Genomic DNA, 21,775 nt, shown 5'->3' on the forward strand with positions numbered 1-21,775 from the left:
TTAAACAGAAAAGGAAGGGGCCTGTTAATGAAAGGTTTTATATTGCACATCAATAAAGATATTATCATTTTGATTTATAATAAACAAATTTTTCACCAAATTAAAAGGCATAATCACAGAATCATAGAATAATTAAGGTTGGAAAGGACCTTAAGATCATCTAGTTCCAACCCCCCTCCCATGGGCAGACAACTCACACTAAGCCATGTCATGCAAGGCTCTGTCCAACTTGGCCTTGAACACTGCCAGGGATGGAGCATTCACAGCTTCCCTGGGCAACCCCTTCCAGTACCTCACCACGCTAACAGTAAAGAATTTCTTCCTTATATCCAAGCTAAACCTCTGCTGTTTAAGTTTCAACCCGTTACTCCTTGTCCTGTCCATGGAGCTCTGCTCACAACTCCTGCAGCAGGAACTTCGCTAGACCTGGAAAGTCTGTTTTGCACTGAAGATGCCAGTGCACAGTGAAGAGGGAAGCATGGGATTTAAGTGAAATGAACTTACCTGGCATGGAGCTGTATCCCTGCCTTGATGGCTGGGAGGGAGATGTAGGTAGAAGTGCTGGAACTAAGGGGCACAAATTCAGGTCCAAGGTGAGGTGTGATATGAGTATGTGACAGTTAGGAAATCTTGGATTTTGACAGTTGAAAGAGCAACAGGAGTGAATGAAAGCATGTAATAGTGGGAGAAGAAGAAAAGACTATGCCAGGTTTCTGTCAGTACTGTTTTATATTGTATTACTATATGCCTATGCTTATCTGATTAGATTTAAACAGCCCAGGGCACGGACTACCTGCTAATCTGAATGATCCCATCAAGACCTTTCCTATATTAAATTTTATGATCTGAAGAGTTACCATGATTTTTCTATGTTGTTTTTTTTGGTTTTTTTTTTTTTTTTTTACATTTCCCTTTAATATGCATAAGTCAAAGGGTTCTTACTAAGAATTTTTTTCCCACACCTTTCACTTTCTTTTCCATTAATCCACTGGTACTACTTTTGTCGTATTTCATGTGCAACCAATGCTGTTAATGTTATTAAGATTTTGTTCTGTTCTTCATCTTTTCTGCATTGCTTTTAATAGAGAGCCATATCATCCAGTAATGCCTGTCTGAATATTTTATTGATAACAGATCTGTGGAAATCAACAGATGTTACCAAGTTCAGAACCTGATCTCTTCATCTGTTCCTTTGGTGTACATTGAGCCAATATGTTAAAAAATTATATATTATTATTAAATGCTACAAGTCCAGTGCACTCTGCTTACAAAATAGATCTTATCTTGGGGGTTTTTTTGAAGTTGGGTGGCTTTGGTTTTAGCTGAGGCTTTTAAGGATTTGCTCTTCTGTTTCATTTTTGGGGAAAGATTTTAGTGAGCAGTTGTCACTGATTATTTTAAATTTAAATTTAAATTAGATTACATTCCTCTCCCAAGTTATTTTAATGCTATCACCTCAAATGAGTCGACAGAAATGCCTTTCAAATATGACCATGAACTAAAAAAAAAAGTGTATTTATCTATTGCTCAATTTATTGCTGTATTCTGTGTTTCCTTATCTTCACTGAGCAGTAATAAATGTTGGTTACTTGGAGGTAGAAAAATAGAAAATGATAATTGCTTTACATGATGGAAGTGCCTTTGTTTTCTTTATATCTAGTACTTTGCAGTGTATTTAATACACTTGGCTAAAATATCATTTTTCTTAGTACACTTGAATCAGTTGACATTTATATATACATTGAATTTTGCATGTAAATGGAAAGCTTTATGGCTTTGAATTTTGAATCAAAACATCAGACTCATATTTTGCCTTGGAACATTGCAGACATTCTAAAAACTTACAAAACCAAAAAAGAAACGAATGCTTCTGCTGAGTTTGACCTGATGTTTTAGAAATATCTTTAACTCTTGACTAAATGTTTGAGCTATCAAAAGTGAAATGCCTATCTCTTAGTGAGCACAAATCATGGAAACATGTAAATATGGAAATATTTAAAATTGTTATATTAGAACTTACTATTCTATGGGTCTTTAGACTGCTTTGATTTCTTTCAGCTTTTAGTATCCTCAGTCTTGGTAACTTCAGAACAATATGGCAGCAACCAGTTAGTCAAAAGCTAACTGTAAATTAGAAGATCTGTATAGCTAATGAGAGAGATGCTTGATAACAACACATACCTCCCATCAGCAAAACCACAGTTACCATAGCTTTATATAAGATAAAAAAAGATTATAATTGTGTTGTCAACATTTTCAGAACATTTCTAAGTTTATTTAAATTTACACAGTGGACCTATTTTCTGTACGTGCAAAAGAAAAATCAGGAAGGTCTTGCCTCAAAGAAATCATCTGTTTGCTAGGAGAGATAGGTACAGAGAAGGCAGACTTACTGGTCTGGGAAACTCAAGAGGGATTTGTTATCTTTATATATTTGTATGGAATATAGATTATCTCTAATTTTATGGCTTTAATATTAGGAGGCCTAGGTAACGGATGCTGTTGGAGTAAGATTATTTCACATGGGTACTTAGTAGAATAGAGGAAATTCTATTACTCACAGATACCGGTGTGTTTACCAGAAGGTTTTGCCATTTTCTAAGCTTTGAGAAGTTGATATCACTACATTTAGTGAGCTATAAAATCAAGTATAATTTTATTGTCTCTAAGTTCATTTAATTTTTTCTGTTTGGTTAGATTTGCAGTGTGGGCTGTTAAAGCCCATTTTTAAGTCAATTAACAGAGGTAGAACAATCTGTTTAAATGCAAAGAAATAACTGGGGAAAATATCTTCCCTACTGTTGCAGTGAACCTGAAAATAAATTAAAGATAAACAAGTAAAAGTGTGATGGAAATCTTATTGATACATTGGTATTTTCCTTTCTCAGGGTGCTCCCAAACCAATTGCCATTGAGCCATGTTCAGGAAACAGAGCTGCTGTCCTCACGGTATTCTTATGTCTGCCCAGAGGATCAACAGGAGTCCCACCCCCTGGTCAGTCAGGTAAGGCTCGTGCTGGTGAGCATCATGTCTGTCCTCTTTCAGCGCACAGCTGCACCCACGCAGGTCCAAAATACTGGCATAGCTGATGAATACAAGTACAAATGGATGAGTTTAGGACCAATGTTTAATGAGGAATTTTTGTTTGAGATTTGATATGGTAACCCAAATAAAAAGCCCAGTGGTCAAACTAGGCTGGTGTGCAATGGTTTATCTTGTTAAGATAACATGTCCATACCGATATGCTTCAACATTGTCTTTCAGGGCAAAAAAGAAATCATATGCTGGCTACTCCTATGGTTTCAGTTCAAGTTGCTATAAATGGGAATATATAGCTATATAGGGAATACCTATGAGTATTCTTATTTCAAGATGATGTTTAGTGCACTAACTTCTCGTTAAGTTCCTTTGCACCATGGATCCCAGTATTGTGCTGTTTGAGATTCAGTTATAGTATGTATATAAATATATATATTTTTTCCATAATGCCTGTTGGATGAAACCTGGGATTGTGTGAGTGCTTCACTAGGAAGGTGTTCACTTTGAAAATGATCCCAGCTCATCTTAAAGCAGCATTTACATTATCTGCCTTATCTGATCTATGCTAGATTATTGTACAAAACCATTGCAGCTATTCTTATAAAATACTTCCTAAACAGGAGGTACCTAAATACACTTTTAAAATCCTTTCAATAGCTGCCTACAATGATATGATGCAAAATGGTCATGACAACAAAATTTAGACAGTAATGTGGCACATCATAGATGACCACTTTACTCTTTCAGATTCCAGTGGAGCTGTTGCCAATATGAACACCTTTGCAATGAATAGTATGTGCCTAAAATGCTCCTATAAACCAGAATACATGCTTTAAGGCTAACTTTTATCATTAAGAGCAAAAAGATATCCTTTTAACCTTCAAAAATCCATTTAAGAGATTAAAAAGTATTGAGTAACAATGAGGGCAAACTCAGTTGACTTATGTTGGAAATAAGCTCAGCTGAGTGTTCTTTCTTCTTTTGGCCTGATGACTATCTGTTATTTATTTAGGGTTTTCAGTTCATTTTGGGGGGGGAATTGTGTTATATTTTTTCCTTCTCTGAGTTCTGAGATGAGGACTTAGTTCTTAAAATGCTCTTTATGGCTTGGAATATAATTTCTGGAAGTGCTATGAAAATAAAAGTGTTACTGATGCTTTGTCAAATACATTTCCTGGAAGAAGTATATAAATGCAAGTGCTCTGAAGAGAGCAATGAGGGAGGAAGCATGTTTATCGTATTCCCTGTGCATGTTTTAAGGAAATGAAAAAGAAACGAAGGTGTTTATAGTCTTATGACAAGGAAAAACATTATGAAAGGAAATTAAAAGTAATTGTTGAAAATGGAACTTAAAATGTTTTTTTTTCTGTTGTTTTCAAATTTATCTATGGTGTGCGTCTCGGCGGTAAAAATGTATTTATCTAGTTACTTCACAGCCAGCTTCTATTTACTACATACAGACTTTTTTAAAGTAATTGCTGTTCTTTGTTGTGTGTAAAACATGGAGAGAATAGGCTTTTTGAAGCAGGAGTGGGGTTCAACAGTACAGCAGATGTGTTATTTTGAATGTGTCTAAATCTGTGAAAAAATACACCTCTTTTTTTAGATGTTATATCTTCCTGTTCTGCTCTGTCTTCTCAGTTCTTTCCCTCCCATCAGCTTTGCAGGCATGTATTTCAAATGCTGTTCCTCCATTTGTTTTTATGGTCTTTTTCAGCCATTTAGTATTTAAAAATATCTAAGATTCTTAGTCCTACAACTTTCACTTTTTTCAAGGTCAAAAGGAAATGGATAAGCTTGAGGTGTGCAATCATGCTGATTCAACCATTAGATTATATTACTATAATCATTTTTTCTTGCGTGTAATGAATTTTGGTACTCATGGACTGCTTTCACTGTATGTAACCATGCATAGTCTAGGCAGAAGCTATTATGCAAGTTTGCTGGCATACCTGTAGCTCTACTAATTCACTTCATTCCTATCCTGCAGCACTACCTGCTGCTTCTTCCCCGGGCTTCCTAGGAGCAGATGCTGTGAACTGTGCCAAGTTATCTGAAATGATGTGGAAGCTTTGTGCGGCAGACGTGTTTGCTGTGTAGTTGGTTTCCCTTATGACCTAAGCTAGACTAAAACAATGATATATAGGTGGATGGAAGTAGTGTGCTCAGTAATTATGTCTTGCCAAGTAATTTTAGAATCCCGTATTACTTGCATGCTACCATTTTCAAGCTCACTGGGATAATTCTAGGATTAAACTGACAGTGCGTCTAACATATTTTTTCAATGATATGTCAATGATACTGATTCTCAGTTCATAATAAGAGACTGTGGGTTTCATTTCTTATATGCATATGTCTGAAATGGAAGAAGAAAATGCCTGTATTCTTCTGCAGTACATTTTCTGCAAAATCGCGAAAGCTAATTCTTTCCACAAGTAAGTAGTCTCTGTTGTACTGGAGTTGTTAATTATATCCCTATGTTTTTAAGACCTGAATTTCATCACAAGTGAGTTTTGCATGTTCCCAAGGTTTACATTAAGAATCATCTTGTTGGAAAATGTCTCTGAATATTAAAAAACCCAAACAACCCAAACACTAATATAAAGGTTGCTCTTTCTGCAGCATATGTTCTATACTTCACCTTTATCAGCAGCTGGAAGAAAAGTTGAAAATACAGATGGAGGGCTTTGGCCAAAGGCTATGCAAAGTGAAAACTTCTCTGGGAGAGACCATATGTCCCAGTAGAGATCTAGCGCTCTCTACTTCCTGCAAAAAATACTCAGAACTTTGCATACTTTTGACAGTATCGTTTAAATGCTAATCCTGTAAATATGCAAAACCCAGCTAGGTTGGCACAATAGAACTGCATAAAACTAATATGTGGTTAAAGATATGTTTTATACAGGTCATGTAGATTCAGATGAAATACCGATAAAAAATATATTTATTGCAAACAAAAAAGGAACACTATTCATTGTGACTCATGTTTTAAAGAAGGACTTTTTCAATAAAGGAACAATTTCTAGAACTAAACATTCTGAGAACCTGGAAAATCAGTAAATGTTACCATCATAGTAGGTTAGGTGTAGCACAGGAGACATTACGTTTTCTTTTAGGTGCAAGTTTTGAAGAGGATCCTAATAATTCAGTTATATTTCTCTAGAGTAACAACCATATTTAAATGAAATTTTGCTTGGATTAGAATGAAATTATAAATTATAATGATCAATGAAAAGCATTAAGGAAGTTTAGCAGTGATAAAAACTAAATGTCTCTATTTAGGATTGACTGATAGAACATGTAGTTTCTTAATTTTTCAGTTGTCTCATTGGCTGCATTGTACCTGGGTAATCCGATCAAAATTCAAATTCTCTGTGCAATTTATATGTAGATCAGTTATCAACAGGTGCATCGATGTATGTGCATATCAGAAAAATCACTTGCTCAAGCACCTGTAGGCAGATTACAAGATAAAACGACATATATGTCTTGCAGATTTTATGACACATTGGAAGCTAGAGATCATCTATTATTGCTATCTGATCCCATATATATCCCATATATATCTGATCCCATGCTTTAAATAGCTTAAACTCTTCTTAAATAAAAAGAGATCTAATAATGAGAGCAGCTGCAAACAAATCTCTAGAAAGAACTAAATTATACATCTCAGAGGGTACTGAAAAAAATAAACTAGAAAAATAAAATAAAAAGGATCAAGATGTTAATATATAAATTACTTAATGCAGATAAAGGTGCCACTGAATTACCAGCAGTTGGAAAGACCAAGAATAACTTCTTCAGGGTCTTTGTACAGCTCTGGTGATATATTGGGCAATACAAAAATTATAGCGTGGTAGTGTGATAAATCCTGTTAAAAGAACTGTGATCATGTCATCATTACTATTAAAGCCAACTGAACCCCACACTTTGAGGTATCGAGATATTGTACATCAAGTTTATAAAACTCTATTATGTTTGCATCATTCTTGGTTAAAGCCACTAAATGTTTTAAAGCATAAAGAGAAATGAGAATATTAGAACATTTTAAAATAATTCAGAATCAGGGGATGAAATTTCTGCATTATTTACAGGTTTTGTTACTTTCACGCAGCATAAATTTATTATCTACCAAGTAGGTATAGTGGTATAGTAAAGGTAAAGGTACCTTTATTTAGTAAAGTTACTTTGCTATTAAGACATTGAGTTGAATGGTCTCTGAGGGTGGACATATATGAATGTTTCTCTATTAAACCTCAGAGGATATCTAGCATCAGTATGGCTATGACTAGGTAAGGTGAATCTAACTGACTAGTTAAAAGTAACACTTAGAAATTAAGATCAAGAATTACATAAAATATAGCAATTAATTGAGCAGCTTCAGTGGAAGTAATTTTGCAGTGGAAGGTGTGGAATGTACATCCTGGAAGGCTGCATTCAATAGTCTGTTGCTATAAATATAAATGAAGATAGCAACATTTCATGTTCAGCAGTTCTGTACAAAAGTTAGTCTCTGATATACTTGGATCTAAACAGAATTCCATGTAATTCTGGACCCAGTAACTGTGGTGTTCAATCATACTTAATCAGAAAGCTACAGCAGGATCACAGAATCGATAAAACTACCAGGCCATGTCCCTTCCATGTACTCACCATCATAATGAATAACGACTCATTAAGTGTTCTACAAGACAGTTAGCTCTGGGTGGGAGTTTTCAGTACCAAGGCTTTCCTGGTTCGATTCCTAATTTTATCTGATTAAAATACAAAGCCCGGTAATACATAAGACACATATTCATATAATTATGAAATAATGAATATTTTTATCAAGTATTATATTTAATGACGTTGCTGACTTGTTCTGACCCTGAAACAAAACCATAGGTAGGGTTTTTCATATGTAGAATAGGTTCATATGTGTACATATCTCAGTATGCAGTGAAATAGTTGCAGACGTACTCCAGGGCAGTTGAGTCCCATGAATTTCTACCTGCTACAAACAAATTCCTTGCTGAATCCCTTCATACTTGTAAAATAACCCAATATAAAGTCAGCAGGGCTAAAAGGATGAGTGAAGATTTTCTTGTAGAAAAATATTAAGGATGTTGATGAAAATGTACTGTAATTAAGACATATAGAAGATGGCTGAATCTCTTACTGCCTTTTTACATGTTGGAGGGTGTTTACTTAAAGGAGTGAAAATACAGGATGAATTAATGAAAAAGTTGATAACTGTAAACTGAATTGTACAGGCTTATGCATGGAATACGTGCTATTAAGGGCCCACGTGAGTATGCTGAAGGTTCTAGCATTTCTTATGTACTCAAAGGGAAAAGGCAAGGGAAATACAGGGGTAAAAAAATAAATCTAATTGTGCATTAGAAGTGTATCCATGTGCTTTTTGAAAAGCTCCAGCCTCACAGCAGCAGTGCAGGTGAAGAGTTGAGGGTAAACTTCAGAGGCTCTTTTGCTAAGGACCACTTTAACCCCTTTGTCTTCTCAGACACACATATTCTGGTACATTATTTCACCTCTTTGTAGACCTTTTCTTATGCTCAGAAAGGGAGAAAACAGGGGGTTGGCAGGGTGGTGCTTGAGGCTTGCTTCTGTTTAGAGCAGAGGGCTAGGTCAGATCATTAATCTTGTTTGTCCTTTGTGTGGTCTCTGTTCAAAGTGGGAAACAATGACTTACAAGTTCAAGATCTGTATGTATGTTGTAATGTCAGATACCTAGTAGAGAGGAGTCCTGGCAAGGTATCTCTTTTGGAATAATGCTTACATCAAGTATGTGTTTCATGCTATATAAAATGTGGCATTGACTATTTATAGTCTTGCACACAGCATTTTGGAGGCATATATGGAAATACCTACTGACAGAAAAAAAGCCTTCAACTGTGCAAAAGGGAACCAGTGAAAGAGCTGTTAACATAGAAAAGAGGTACTAAAGTTATATTAAAAAGGCTTTCTTTCTGTTGCTCCTTAGTTTAGAAGTAGGACTTCTAATTACTCATATATATAGCAAGCTTTAGTGAAGAAAGACCATGAATACTTAATGCTGGGAGAAAAAAAAATGGGGGTAGGCATAGAAATGGGAAGATATTCATAGCTAGTAGGTTATTTAGACTCCTAAACAGAAAAACAAGAAACATGAAAGTGATATTGCAAAAGAAGAAAGGAAATCTGTGACAGGATGTAAGTCTAGTTAGAACATAGTTCTGCATTCTGTTTTTTCCTAGCCAGTTGGTCCCATCAAAGTAGTACCTGGGCATCTTACATGTGTATTTAAGTAAACATTTTTCTGCATCATCCTGTTCTTTGTTCTGTACCTCTCTAGAGTCTGCCTCTGTGAACTGAAGTCACCTCTCCTTTGTAATTGCGCAGGCAGACTACTGGATTATTTTCACTGTTTGCTCTTTTATTGACATAAGTTTTTTACTGTTACACCAGAGATGTAGATTTTATACTGATAAACCAACAATACTGTTTAGGTAGAATAAAGTGACATGTAAACAGGAGGGAAAGCATTATAAAAACACCGAGTAAAACCAACTTCACAATACCCCTAGAAGGGACACTCCCCCATCATAAGTAACAAGATTTCTCCTATTAAATGTTTAAAAAAAATAAATCTCTATTCACCTTCTTTGAAGTGCCAAGATGCAATTGGAAATATGCCAAACTACGTATCACAGCAAAACAGTGTTGGATGTCTAGAATTTGTGTTAAAATACAGGGGTGAATCAGGCATTTTATCAGGACTGAAACCAAAGTAGGTTTTACAGTGCCATATAACTCACTTTTCTAGAAAAAAACACAATAAACAACAGTCTTCAAAAGAGATTATACGTCTTCATTATGTGGCTGCTACTTCCATGATGGAAGTCCCAGTGCCAGTTCACACAGCTCAGCTTGAGGAGGTGCATGGCCGCATTCATTTGAGCAGAAGCTCTACAGATAAGGTGAATTATTTTGGAAGACTCAGCAAGGAACAGAATCTCTTGAAAGTTTACCTTTACTGTTTAGACTGTGCGAAGACTGAGATTAATCATTTTCTCTAACCTAAGGCATGACTAGGGCATGTTGTGTACCAATGGGATTTTGGTAATTACATTGAGGGATACTCCATATTAGTTACCAACATGCTGCCAGTCAAACACTCAAACAATAGAAAAAGTTAAAATTGAGAAAATCACAATGTCCTTTGTAAGTGTTTAGTGACTATAACTAAAACCCTAATTAATGAGCAGAACTTCAACTTTCTGACGCTGAGAGACTGGTTTGTCAAGTACCATGGTCTCGAGGGAAGTAAAATTTGGAGCTCTTTTTAGTTAACAAGAGATGCTTAGCAAAATAGCTCTTTAAGACTGGTGGAAACTGAAATAATCTATTCTGAAGATTATTTTGCTGTAGGAGTTGCTTTCTTTTAAATAGTAAGGCCTATTTTTGGAGCAACTATTTTCTGCTTAATTCTGTTCTTTTGCACTGCATCAAATGAGGGAGCAGACTGTGTTTATAGTATTGACACTGTGAAAAGAACACAGTGGTAAGTGGCAGATGGTGCTGATGATTACTTAAAAATATTTATGGCAATAGCAAAAACAAAATAGATAATGAAACCCAGTAGCCACCACCACCCCTCCTCCAGCCCAAACGCAAAGCAGTTACTTTTGAAACCTGCTGGGTAAAGTCCACCTGAAAAACACTGAGGTTCTTAGCAAGCTTTTTAAGTCATGAAGAATGAGGTAGGTATTGATTTTGTCTGATCTTTTAAAGAATTTTATGTGGTTCTGTTATGAATTAATTTTGCATTATTCTAGCCATAGAACATCGATTCTTTTATAGTCTGAAGAATTTATTTGAAAGGGATGTAAACACTTTAATATGAAGAACATGCAGTGTAATGTTAGCAATGTGTCTTCCAAAAGTCTTAGCAAAGGTAACATTGATTGGACCATCAAAAACGCATACTCTAGATCTGTCACCTGGAAAGGAAAAAATAAAAAATAAAAAGGAGGAAAACATAGGATGTAGGGATGGTTGTTTTATAGAATCATGGAATCAAAGAATGGTTTGGGTTGGGAAGAGCCTTAAGATCACATAGTTCTGACCCACTGCCATGGGCAGGGATGCCTCACACTAGATCATTTCACCCAAGGCTTTCCCAACCTGACACTGAACACTTGCCACGGATAGAGCATTTACTGCTTCTTCAGGCTACCTGTTCCAGTGCCTCGCCACCCTCACATAAATAGCTTCTTTATATCCAATCTGAACTTCCCTTAAGTTTTAACCCGTCACCCCTTGTCCTATCACTACAGACTCTGATGAATAGTCCCTCCCCAGCATCCCTGTAAGCCCCCTTCAGATACTGGAAGGCTGCTCTGAAGTCTCCACGCAGCCTTCTCTTCTCCAGGCTGAAGAGACCCAACTTTCTCAGCCTGTCTTCATACAGGAGGTGCTCCAGTCCCCTGATCATCCTCGTGGCCTCCTCTGGACTTGTTCCAACAGTTCCATGTCCTTTTTATGTTGAGGACACCAGAACTGCACACAATTCTCCAGGTGAGGTCTCACGAGAGCAGAGCATAGGGTCAGTATCACCTCCTTTGACCTGCTGGTCACTCTCCTTTTGATGCAGCCCAAGATACAGTTGGCTTTCTGGGCTGTGAGCGCACACTGAAGCCGGCTCATGTTTGTTTTCTCATCAACCAACATCCCCAAGTCCTTCTCCTTGGGCTGCTCTGAATCTCTTCTCCGCCCAACCTGTAGCTGTGCCTGGGATTGCTCCAACCCAGGTATAGGACCTTACATCTTTCTTGCTGGATTTACTGCCCTAGAAGGACTCAGTAAAATGAGATGTAGTAATAAAAACTGTTAAATAATGTGACAGCTAATTATTAATTGTTAAAATCAAAACTATCACTGTTCCTTTGGGGGTGGGGGGTGTAGGGCTTTTGCAGTTTTAAAGGGAACTGAAAGAATGATGAGGCTGTAGAAGTTTTGACAGTTGTGAAATGTAAGTACAGTTGTGCACTGTTCATGGAGATTGGTTGAGCCATTTTCAGGTTGCATCCAGATGGCAATTTGGTGATTTCCTCTTCCCACTCATCATGGGGAATAGAGAGGTAATGATGGATGCTCATGGCTGCAAACAAATACATTAGAACCCAGACTTTCAAATTGAAGGCTCTAACCTGAAAGAAACATCATTCTTCAACTGTACCTGCCTGCTGACCGTAAAGCTGAAGTACTCAGGGGTTATCCTATTTTCAACATGACATCTATCACCCACAACGTTTTGATACAGCACTCGCATCTCTTTTCCACCTTCATTTTGCCAGACTAAGGCAAATGAGGTCTGCTTCAAACATGTTCTTCAGACTTCTGAACACCTTTGTAGCTCTGTCCTAGTTTCAGCTTCAGTTCAGCTTCTTTTACTTTGCATGGCCAGGTTGTATTCAGAGTGCCACGTGAAGTCCCATCTGGTGGTGCCCAATGACACTAACATTTCTTTGCTGTATCCCATTTAACTTTTGCTTTTAAAAAATTATTTCCCCCCCACTCCCATTCAAACTCAGTTGCTCTGTGGCCAATTACTTATATCCCTGCCCTTCTTTTCTTCCTCAGTGAACTTTTAGTATATACGTTTCTGCTTGTTCCCAAAATACACGGTTTTTGAATTTTGCACTGTTGAATCTGAGTACATTTATATTTCTCAAGTTTTTGAGGTCATGTGTCTCTGGATTATAGAATCATAGAATCATAGAATAGTTAGGGTTGGAAAGGACCTTAAGATCATCCAGTTCCAACCCCCCTGCCATGGGCAAGGACACCTCACACTAATCCATGTCACCCATGGCTCTGTCCAACCTGGCCTTGAACACTGCCAGGGATGGAGCATTCACAACATCCCTGGGCAACCCATTCCAGTGCCTCACCACCCTAACAGTAAAGAATTTCTTCCTTATATCCAATCTAAACCTCTGCTGTCTTCTTCTCTGTACTGATGATACATACCAATGTTTGTCATGATGGAATTTCAGCAGAATACTCTTACTTTTATGGTAAGCTCTTTAATGAAAATAGTAAAAGAGACTGCTCAAAAGGTTGATTTGTTTTGCTGTTCTATACCTTCAGCATCCTTTTGCCGTTTCAAAACTACTTTTTTTTTCTCTCCTTCATGCGGTTGTCTGCTCTACACAGCTCCCGTACTAACCTCTCATCTTTCAGAAATTTCAGAGATTTGAGAAATCTAGAAAATCTTCTGCATGTCCTTACCCAGATAAGCAGCTGAAAACAGGTTGGTCTGGCACAATCTTTGGTGAAATGTTGGTACATTTTGACCCACTTTCCATTTATGTACCTTTGAATATTCTTTCTTGACAAGTATCATATAGCTGAGTTGGCTTAATAGATCCGTAATGGCTATTTTTTTTTCTTGAATCTAGACAATATTTAGTACAAAATAGAGCACTTACTGTTCTCAATTTGTATGTCACTCCATTTGACATGACAGATTATTAAATTTCTCTGCTACCAGAATTTGTTTTTCTAGTAATCTTACAGAACTAGTGTTCTGATTGCCCTAATGTCAATGCATAAAACTTCTGTTGTTTCTATTGTCATATCTGCATTCCATTATACCTGTTGGTAGTACCTTTGATAAACATTATCTCCTTCCTTGCAAACAATGAGATAATTAGTTCCTGAAACAATATCTAAAAAACACTTTCTTTCTACGGAATGACTTTTCTGTCTCTATTTATACAGTGAAATTCTTTAGCTGCTTCTTTTAATAAACCTTTACAAGGTCTAACTCAGCTTGACTTTTGACAATTCCTATTTTGTTCTTACAATTCCTTACAAAAAACACAGCCTCCTCTGCTGCTAACGATTAATTCTCTTTATCCATATTTCTATGCTTTCTGAATTTAAAAACCTGCATAGGCTCTTTGTGTTAGAAGTTTTTTGGCTTCCATAATATCATAGTTATAATGTATTTGTTGGCAGTCAGGAAAGAGTGAAGAATTTGTCTTGATGGATGTCTTGCAGGTCAGCAATAATGTATTTTCCTGTTGATGTAACAGGGACAAATTTCCAGGAGTAATTTGTCCCTTCGAGGGTTTGGGCAAGATTTATGGTAGCCAAGACCTTGTGCTCCCTACCTTGTCAAATGGCAGGGGAAGCCTCATAATCCCGTACTGTTCTCCATGTGGAGGGGTGGGAAACTGTTGTCCTTTTATGTTTTGGCCCTTTTCTACTGGCAGCTCTAATTTCCTTACCATAATCACTTCCTCTAAACAAAGTGGTGGTTTCAGAGCTTGGCCTTATTTTCTTTTTTAGGCAGTGAAATTCTACTTGTAATACTGGATGTATTATGTAACTTTATCTATTCTTTGATGAGGAAGGCATGGGATTAGAAGGGTTTGGGAAGTCAAGTAAAATTGGTAAGATACAGAGAAGTAATTCGTGAATAGGAAGAAGAAAATATACTGTAAAGGTAGGTTTTCAAATTTTACTGTCTCCCAGGCAGACCCATAGGCATTCTGCAAGGCTTAGCTTTCCATAGCTGAAAGAAATTGTAGTGTGCTTTTCTTCTCTTGACATGATCTATACAGATGTCAACAAAGGAAAGAGGGGAAAAAAACACCACCAAAAAACTTATAAAGGCAGCAGAACAAACATGTGAAGTTCTCATTTGAGAATTTTGCTGAGAGAGGTATAAGATAGTTATGTCATTTATGATAGAAATCTCATGGAAATATCTTTTACTAGTGTCATTTATTTTACACCAATAGAAACATTTGGGATCAGATAATGATATTAAACAATGTTTTGTTCTAGTCTCTTGATATTGACATAAATACCCAGTGTTTCTTACATAGAAAATAGTCAGTAATAAGGTCTGTCTTGTCTGTGTTCAGCCCGTGTGAATGTACACCTAATGGAGCATCTTATCAGCCACATTCCTTCTGAAAACCAAGCAGATTATTTCAATTTTGTGCTGTTAAATTTTGAGGATTTGACAGATGTCTAGTTAGAGTTGCAAAATTAGGTAAAGTGAAAAAATCCCTGTGCAAGTGACACACTGGGTAAGTGTCCTTCCTGTTTGAAATTGGTAGTCAGGTTTTATATTCAGTCAACATGTACTAGGTGGAGCAGATGGCGTACAGTTAAATTAGAACCATAAATCTTTCAAAGATCGAGTTGTATATGATTTAAATCTTTCAGCAGGGGTCCCATCACCTGTTTCTCCTTCCTCTAATTTTTAATTCCTTGAAAAGAAGCACATTTTTTAATCAACAGAAGTCAAATCTGTTCAAATCTACTGCTAGAAACAGTTACATGGAGACCAGTTTAGGTTCTTAGTCATACCATCATGGAAAGCTTCATTTGTCACTGGGACAATGCAATTGTATGTATCTACCTTCCCACATTTATTTTATCACACTCTTGGGTTAAAATGCTTCTACTGTCTATTTTTGGGGTAAAGCTATCCAAAATTATACAGAGACCAATCAGATTTATCATTTTGTGACATTTGATGGCATCCATCTGTTTATTTATGAAACCGTTAAAGACTTACTGAGTTACTAGACTACAGAGAAAATAAATTGAGTTATCATCTATAGTTAAATTCAGCCCTTGCATCTGCTGTCTTTTCAGCCTGGATGGTGTTTTCTGAAATTACACTGGCTTGCAGACCAAGCTTCAGGAATATATTTACTTCACAGCCTTTTTATGCCATTTCAAGTGAATTTCTAATGCATGAGCAATTTGTGGTTCAGGAAAATGTTGACAGAAGGATGTCAGGGCTCTCTGTTGTTAGCAGTTTAAAAGCATGATACGGATGGTTCTTGCTCGAAAGTAGCTCTTAAAAGTTTGAGGCTGCTCAATTTCTAGATTCATTTGATCTAACCCCTTTCAATCAGTTTTGTGAAGCTGTTGTAGAAGGCTAGGTTTAAAGCTTATACAAATAAATTAATATCACTATCATTAAGTATAAAATGCTTTTAAGATGAGGGATGGAAGATTAATTACTCTGTGCTCTATATATCCAATACTATTTAAGTACAAAGGAAAAGACATAAGGTTTAAAGTTCAAAACTTTCTGTGACCAAAATAGAATAGCAGATGGAGGAGATATATCTTAATGGGATACTTTCATTCTTGTAATAAGAGTGAGTTTGTAACAATGAGCTTGGTTATTACCTGAATCCTTTCTGGTTGTAAGCTAACTGTCCCTTAATTATGAAATCACTAAAAATGTCCTGAAGGAACAAGTTTGGATCCAGCAATGATACTAACTCAAAGCACCCTGAGATGTCACAAGGAACTCAGGGTTGGTGTTAATTACCTTACGGTTGTTAGAGAAGAGTGTTTCTTGCTATGGCATCTTCCTTTACTGTGACAGCTTCTCAAGTTTTGTTATTGGTGCGTCTTGGATAATTGTGATTCATAATTCTGGAACTGAGGGGTATGGGGAATATAGTTCAGAGACATCCACATGTCAGCTCATGTCATGTAGGGATATAGTAGATTCAGATCAGTTTGCAGAAGACCAGGGTTGAGTTCTGCATCTATCATGCTATCCTTTTAGCATGTAGGTATGGCAACATGCCTACATATACCGCCAGCTAAATAGTGCATCCAAATGACTAAGTCTTTGTGGAACATGAAAAGGGGAAGAGTGTAGAAACCACCAAATGCTGCTTTTTGGAATAGGTTTCAGCCTAGCACGGCTGTCAGAGCTTGTACTCTGTGGTGAATCATAACCGACTGCAGGGCTGCTCAAGAATTTCTTCAGGATGCACCACTATCTGTAGTACTTGTAGGATATTCCTGCCTGCTATTACCCAGGTTTAAAGAAAAAATAGGTTGGAAGGTGACTTGGTGATTTCTCTGCTTTTCCTTCCTTACAAACTATACAGAAAGATAAAGGCCAGAGGAAACAGTGAGAAGGGTTAAGTTGAGGCATACAGATTTAGCAGGTCCATAAGATGAAAACAGGCTGCTTAAAAGATTTTTTTTGTGGAAAAATTCAAACAAAAATCCAAGGATTAGTTAAATACTTAAAGAATGAAGATAAGGAAAATCTAAAATGAAACAAAGCTAGCTTTCTGTAAATTTTGGACCTGGCAAGTAAATTATACACCAAAAATGTGTGTATTTTTCATTCTTGAGAAGATGAGCTTGAAAATGACTGAGAGCTAGTTAATATGAAAAATGGCAGACAAAATCCATCCAAGAGAGGGACATTTTAAAGTAGTATCTCTGTGAATCACTTCGTAAAGAATTCCTTTTTATAAACCTGATCTTTCCAAATTCCTGGATCTGCAAAATGTTAAAGTTAACTGAATTTTCCAAATTGCTAAACATGAAGCATGAGTCTGAACAGCAGCAGAAAAGACCACTCTTGTCAGTTTAAGTCTTCCATTTCAATAAAGTTACCTTAAGTGCTCAAAACATGCTAGGGTGTAAATGAAAGATTACAAAGAAAATTACAATAGCAAACTATATTTAGGGTTTAGAGTGACTCAGCGTGACACAAGCTTGGAAAGTTTAGAATGACATCTACCCTTTTCACCCATTGTGTGCTAAATTATTACTATTTTTATAAGTATTTGTTACTTATAATTCACAGTTCAGTGATACCCAGTTTTGAGTGTCTTCTGTGATGTACTCTGCTTCTTCAGCTTGCTTTCAATGCAGCTGACTGCGAGTGGGAGTTTAAAATATCTAGCGCCTTGCCATAGGGCAAACCCAGTAAAGCAGTATACTTAGATTTCTCTAATCAAAGTGTAACTTTCCTTATCCTTGTCCTCTGACAGTGCTATACCAGCATGATACCCTAACTGGAGTGCAAGGCTTCAGACTTGTCCCTGGTAACATCATTCAGGACACTTTTCCAGATACATAACTGCTTCAGGCTTGTGCTGTTTTCCCTTTAGTCTTCCTATGTATTTATAGCTGTATCTGCCTCTTTCTCATTTAGTTCCAATTCACATAACAGTGGTCTCAGCAGACCTTGCTCTGTAGTGGAATGGTTTCACTGACTAGAGGTAAGCATGGAAGTTTTAGGTGGCTTGTTGTAGCTAAACATATGAAGAAGGAAGAAAAAAGCTTTCTGGGACTTGTACCTACTGGAACTTTCATCCAAAGCAGACTCTAGGCCTTCCTCTATTACTAGATCCCCATGTATTTGTGATTCGACAGTCTTTCCCTGTGCTCTTTGTAAAATGGGAATGAGGATGTTGTGGGAATAAATGAATTAATGGTTTGAGATGTTCTCAGATTCATTGTTGTAAATGTAACAGAAAAAATATAGTCAGTCATTCATAGCATGGTTTAATGCATAACATCATTCATTAATTTCCAGCTCTGTGCATTGCCTAAGCAGAAAAATTTGAGTCAAGGACAGAGTTAAGAATTCTTTTCTGGTATTTGTTGCTGTATTTTCAGATCAGTATCTCAATATATAAGATACTCTGTTGTATTTTGTTTGGTTTTTTTTCTCCAGGAAAGTACAGATTAATCCGTTATTCTTCTGTAGAGAAATGATTCCTGTCAAATATACTCATGCAGGAATCTTTGTCCACAATAGAGAAATACTGATTAGTCACCATGAGAGAAAATGGATAAAGAATATTAGATAGTACATTGCAGCTGAGAGTACACAATACATTTTTTCATAGAGATATTTTGGTTACCTGAAAATGTATCAATATGCAAAAAAACATAGCAAGTTACAGTGCAAACTATTAAAGCATAACACATTACATTCACAAAGAGACTGCATCTTTTCCTGGGGAAGCAGCAAAGGAATGTTGTCCATGAATGCAAAATGATCTAAGCATAAATGTGAAATTTAGACAGAATTTTCTTTATAATTTCTGTAGATTTTAATTATTAAATTGTAAATACCAACTACTGAAGAAATAACATTTGAGTAAATTCTATTTGCATGTGTATATGGAGAGGATGAAAATAATGGGGTTTAGATTTTTTAGAATACAGCAAACCATTGCTGGCACTTCAGTGAGTGACATCCTGAACTGCATCAGAGGATTGCTGAGACTGACATTGCAGAAGAGTTTTATGTAGCTTTATATGGCCTGTTGGATTGAAATTAAAATATATCTTTTAATTTACTGGTTTCTGATGATTTAAGAATATTTGCTCAGAAAAATATTTAGAATAGAGAAAGCTCTAATGTATGTGAAACAATGCATTAAAACCAGTTACTCATTCACCTAAGAAATATTATTAGCTACCTGTCAGCTTCAATTCAGAACAGAAGCTGAAGAATGTCCTGAAAAAGGCATCAAATTTCTTCTGTTTTGTAAAGAGCTTGGAATGCATAATACTGAGTGTGACAAATGCAGCTAGGTACAAATTGCCACCCTTCCTGCAGCTGCTGGAGTTCGAGGTCCCACTTCCCTTCACTGAAATGCATGCAGTTCCACCTTGGTTTGTACCGGAGAAAATCTGGAATGCCATTACAGAGCACTCTGCAAACTCCCATTATTTTCAATAGGAGTGATGCCAAGTGCCTTTCAAAGTTGATTACAGAATCATAAAAAATAAGGCTGGAAAGGACTTTTAGAGATCATTTAGTCCCATCTCCCCTGTTCAAGGCAGTATCAGCTGCATGTAAACAATTCCTGGCAGATGTTTGTCTAACTTGTTCGTAACAGCATACAAAAATTGAGTTTCTTCTTCTTACCTAGGAAATTCTTTTCCCATGCATTGCTGTGCTGTTAGAAAGTGTTTCCTAATGGTTAACCTAAATTTCCTCTGCTATGGTTTAAGCCCATTACTTTTTATCCTGCCCAAAATGTGCATGGAAAAAAGATTATTTCCTTCCATCCTCTTTGCAGCTTTTTGTATTTTTATGTTTCCCCTCTGTCACCTTTCTCTATATCAAAATAATCCCAGTTACTCCAAGCTCATCAAGGTCATGTTTTCTAGACCTGATTGTTTTGTATTAGTCCTCTCTATTATGCTGATGCAAAGACAGGTACAGCAGGAGCGTAGAATATCAAGGACTGGTGGGGCAAATAGAGTATTTTAAAAGGAAATAATACCAAGAATTCAATAGCATTTTTTTCAAGTGCACCATCTTGTCTTTCAGTCTCTTCTTCAGTGTGCCCTTTTCACACTCACAACTTCCATCTTCCTTACACTGTTAATTACTGATGTTTGATAGGGCTGCAATGATTTGCTGAAAGGCTGGCACAGCTAAAATGAGAGGTACGTGATACGTGACATTGTAATTCTGAACTTGGGCAATATACAGATTTTAGAGTAACAGGAAAATCAAAGCTGTGGTTGATTCAGATTTTCTACTTCCCAAATCTTAATTTTACTGAGTGACTTGACACTGAAAGCAGAAAGCTTACTCCATACTTCTTCCTAAGTTTGGCTATTTTTAGGATTTCCTGCAGAGATCTTGGCTCTGGGCTTGAATTCCTTCTTCCCACAAACATGCCCATCTCTTTCCATACACAGTGGAGTCAATGATTCATGTCTGGTATAGTCAGCCAGCAAGGATCAGTTATTTCTTCCTGCAGGGTTATGGCACTTTGTAACAAGGTGCAATGAAAAGTGTGTTTAATGAAGAGGAATTTGATCTAGGAAGCAAGTGTGACTTAGTTCCCAGCAAAAGTGGTGCCTGGCAATTTAGGATCTGTGATGTACATTTTGCTTACAAGGATGTAAAATTCATTGACAGGGGAATTTGTAAATTATTCAGGTAATCCTTACCTGTGGGATAAATATTGTCTCCTAGGACTCGCATATAGCTTTATAATCTTATAATCTATTCTACCAGTATAGTGCTATAGTTGTTATTAGGTGACTAAAGCTTTATTCAAATGGCTTTTTCCTGATCTTATGCTTCAGTGATGCTTTCTCTGATTTTTCTCTATTGATCAAAAGTAGTGATATGAAACCAGATTTTTAGAAAGCACCATTCTCCTGCTTCTTATCAAAATTATTGATTTTTTTCTTTGACAGTAGGTATATAAAAATATTCCAGCTAGTCAGATGAACATTCAGGATCCACGTCAAGCATTTAAGGCTCAGTTTTTGCATTACATTTAGAATTTGGGTTTGCAGCTTCAGTACAAGTAATTTTTCTACACTCACAGGAGGCCACTTTGTACTTTTTCCCTGCTGTGACAATTCCCATGAAAAATTCCAGACATACTAGGTTTTATATCCCAAACTAGACAAATTCTTCAGTAGGTGAACAATGTGATAATCAACAAATAAGACCACATCCACAATCTGTCCCACTCAGACAATCTAGCCCATCTATTGAAGAGTGTTTACATCAGCCAGCAGCAGACCATATCCTGACACTGTGCCACACTAAGCTCAAGGAAGACCCAGTACCCTTCTTCATGTTGGAGTAATAACCTTGTTGAATCTTACTCAAAAGCTCTGAGGGATGCTGAACAGCCATTTCCTGATCTCTAATCCCTCATTACATCCTATCCAAAAGGTTCAAATGTGGAAGTGCTAGCAAACCTAATCTGGAGTGCCTGACTGATTGCTATGCAAAGCCTGTAGCTCTCACCTATCGAGCAAATTGGAAACTGATTGAAAAGCAATGGACATAAAATAATTCACCTCAGCAAGTGCCCTGTGTTGTATCATTATATTCCATGCTTTTATCTTCAAATATACCAAATACGTCTATAGATACATACAGGTGCAAGTAAACTTAGAGCAG

The 21,775-nt window shown here is 36.7% G+C and overlaps 1 protein-coding gene across 1 annotated transcript in view; it reads left to right on the top strand.

The window, feature by feature from the left end:
- ATRNL1 (attractin like 1) overlaps positions 1-21,775 on the top strand; it is a 498,994-nt gene that overhangs the window by 440,656 nt on the left and 36,563 nt on the right. Inside the window, exon 28 of the mRNA XM_005154514.3 lies at positions 2,889-3,003. Coding sequence (XP_005154571.2) covers positions 2,889-3,003 — 115 coding nt within the window. The remainder of the gene's footprint in view (positions 1-2,888; positions 3,004-21,775) is intronic.

This window comes from Melopsittacus undulatus, chromosome 4 (genome assembly GCF_012275295.1).
Source record: "Melopsittacus undulatus isolate bMelUnd1 chromosome 4, bMelUnd1.mat.Z, whole genome shotgun sequence".
NCBI classification, from domain to species: domain Eukaryota; kingdom Metazoa; phylum Chordata; class Aves; order Psittaciformes; family Psittaculidae; genus Melopsittacus; species Melopsittacus undulatus.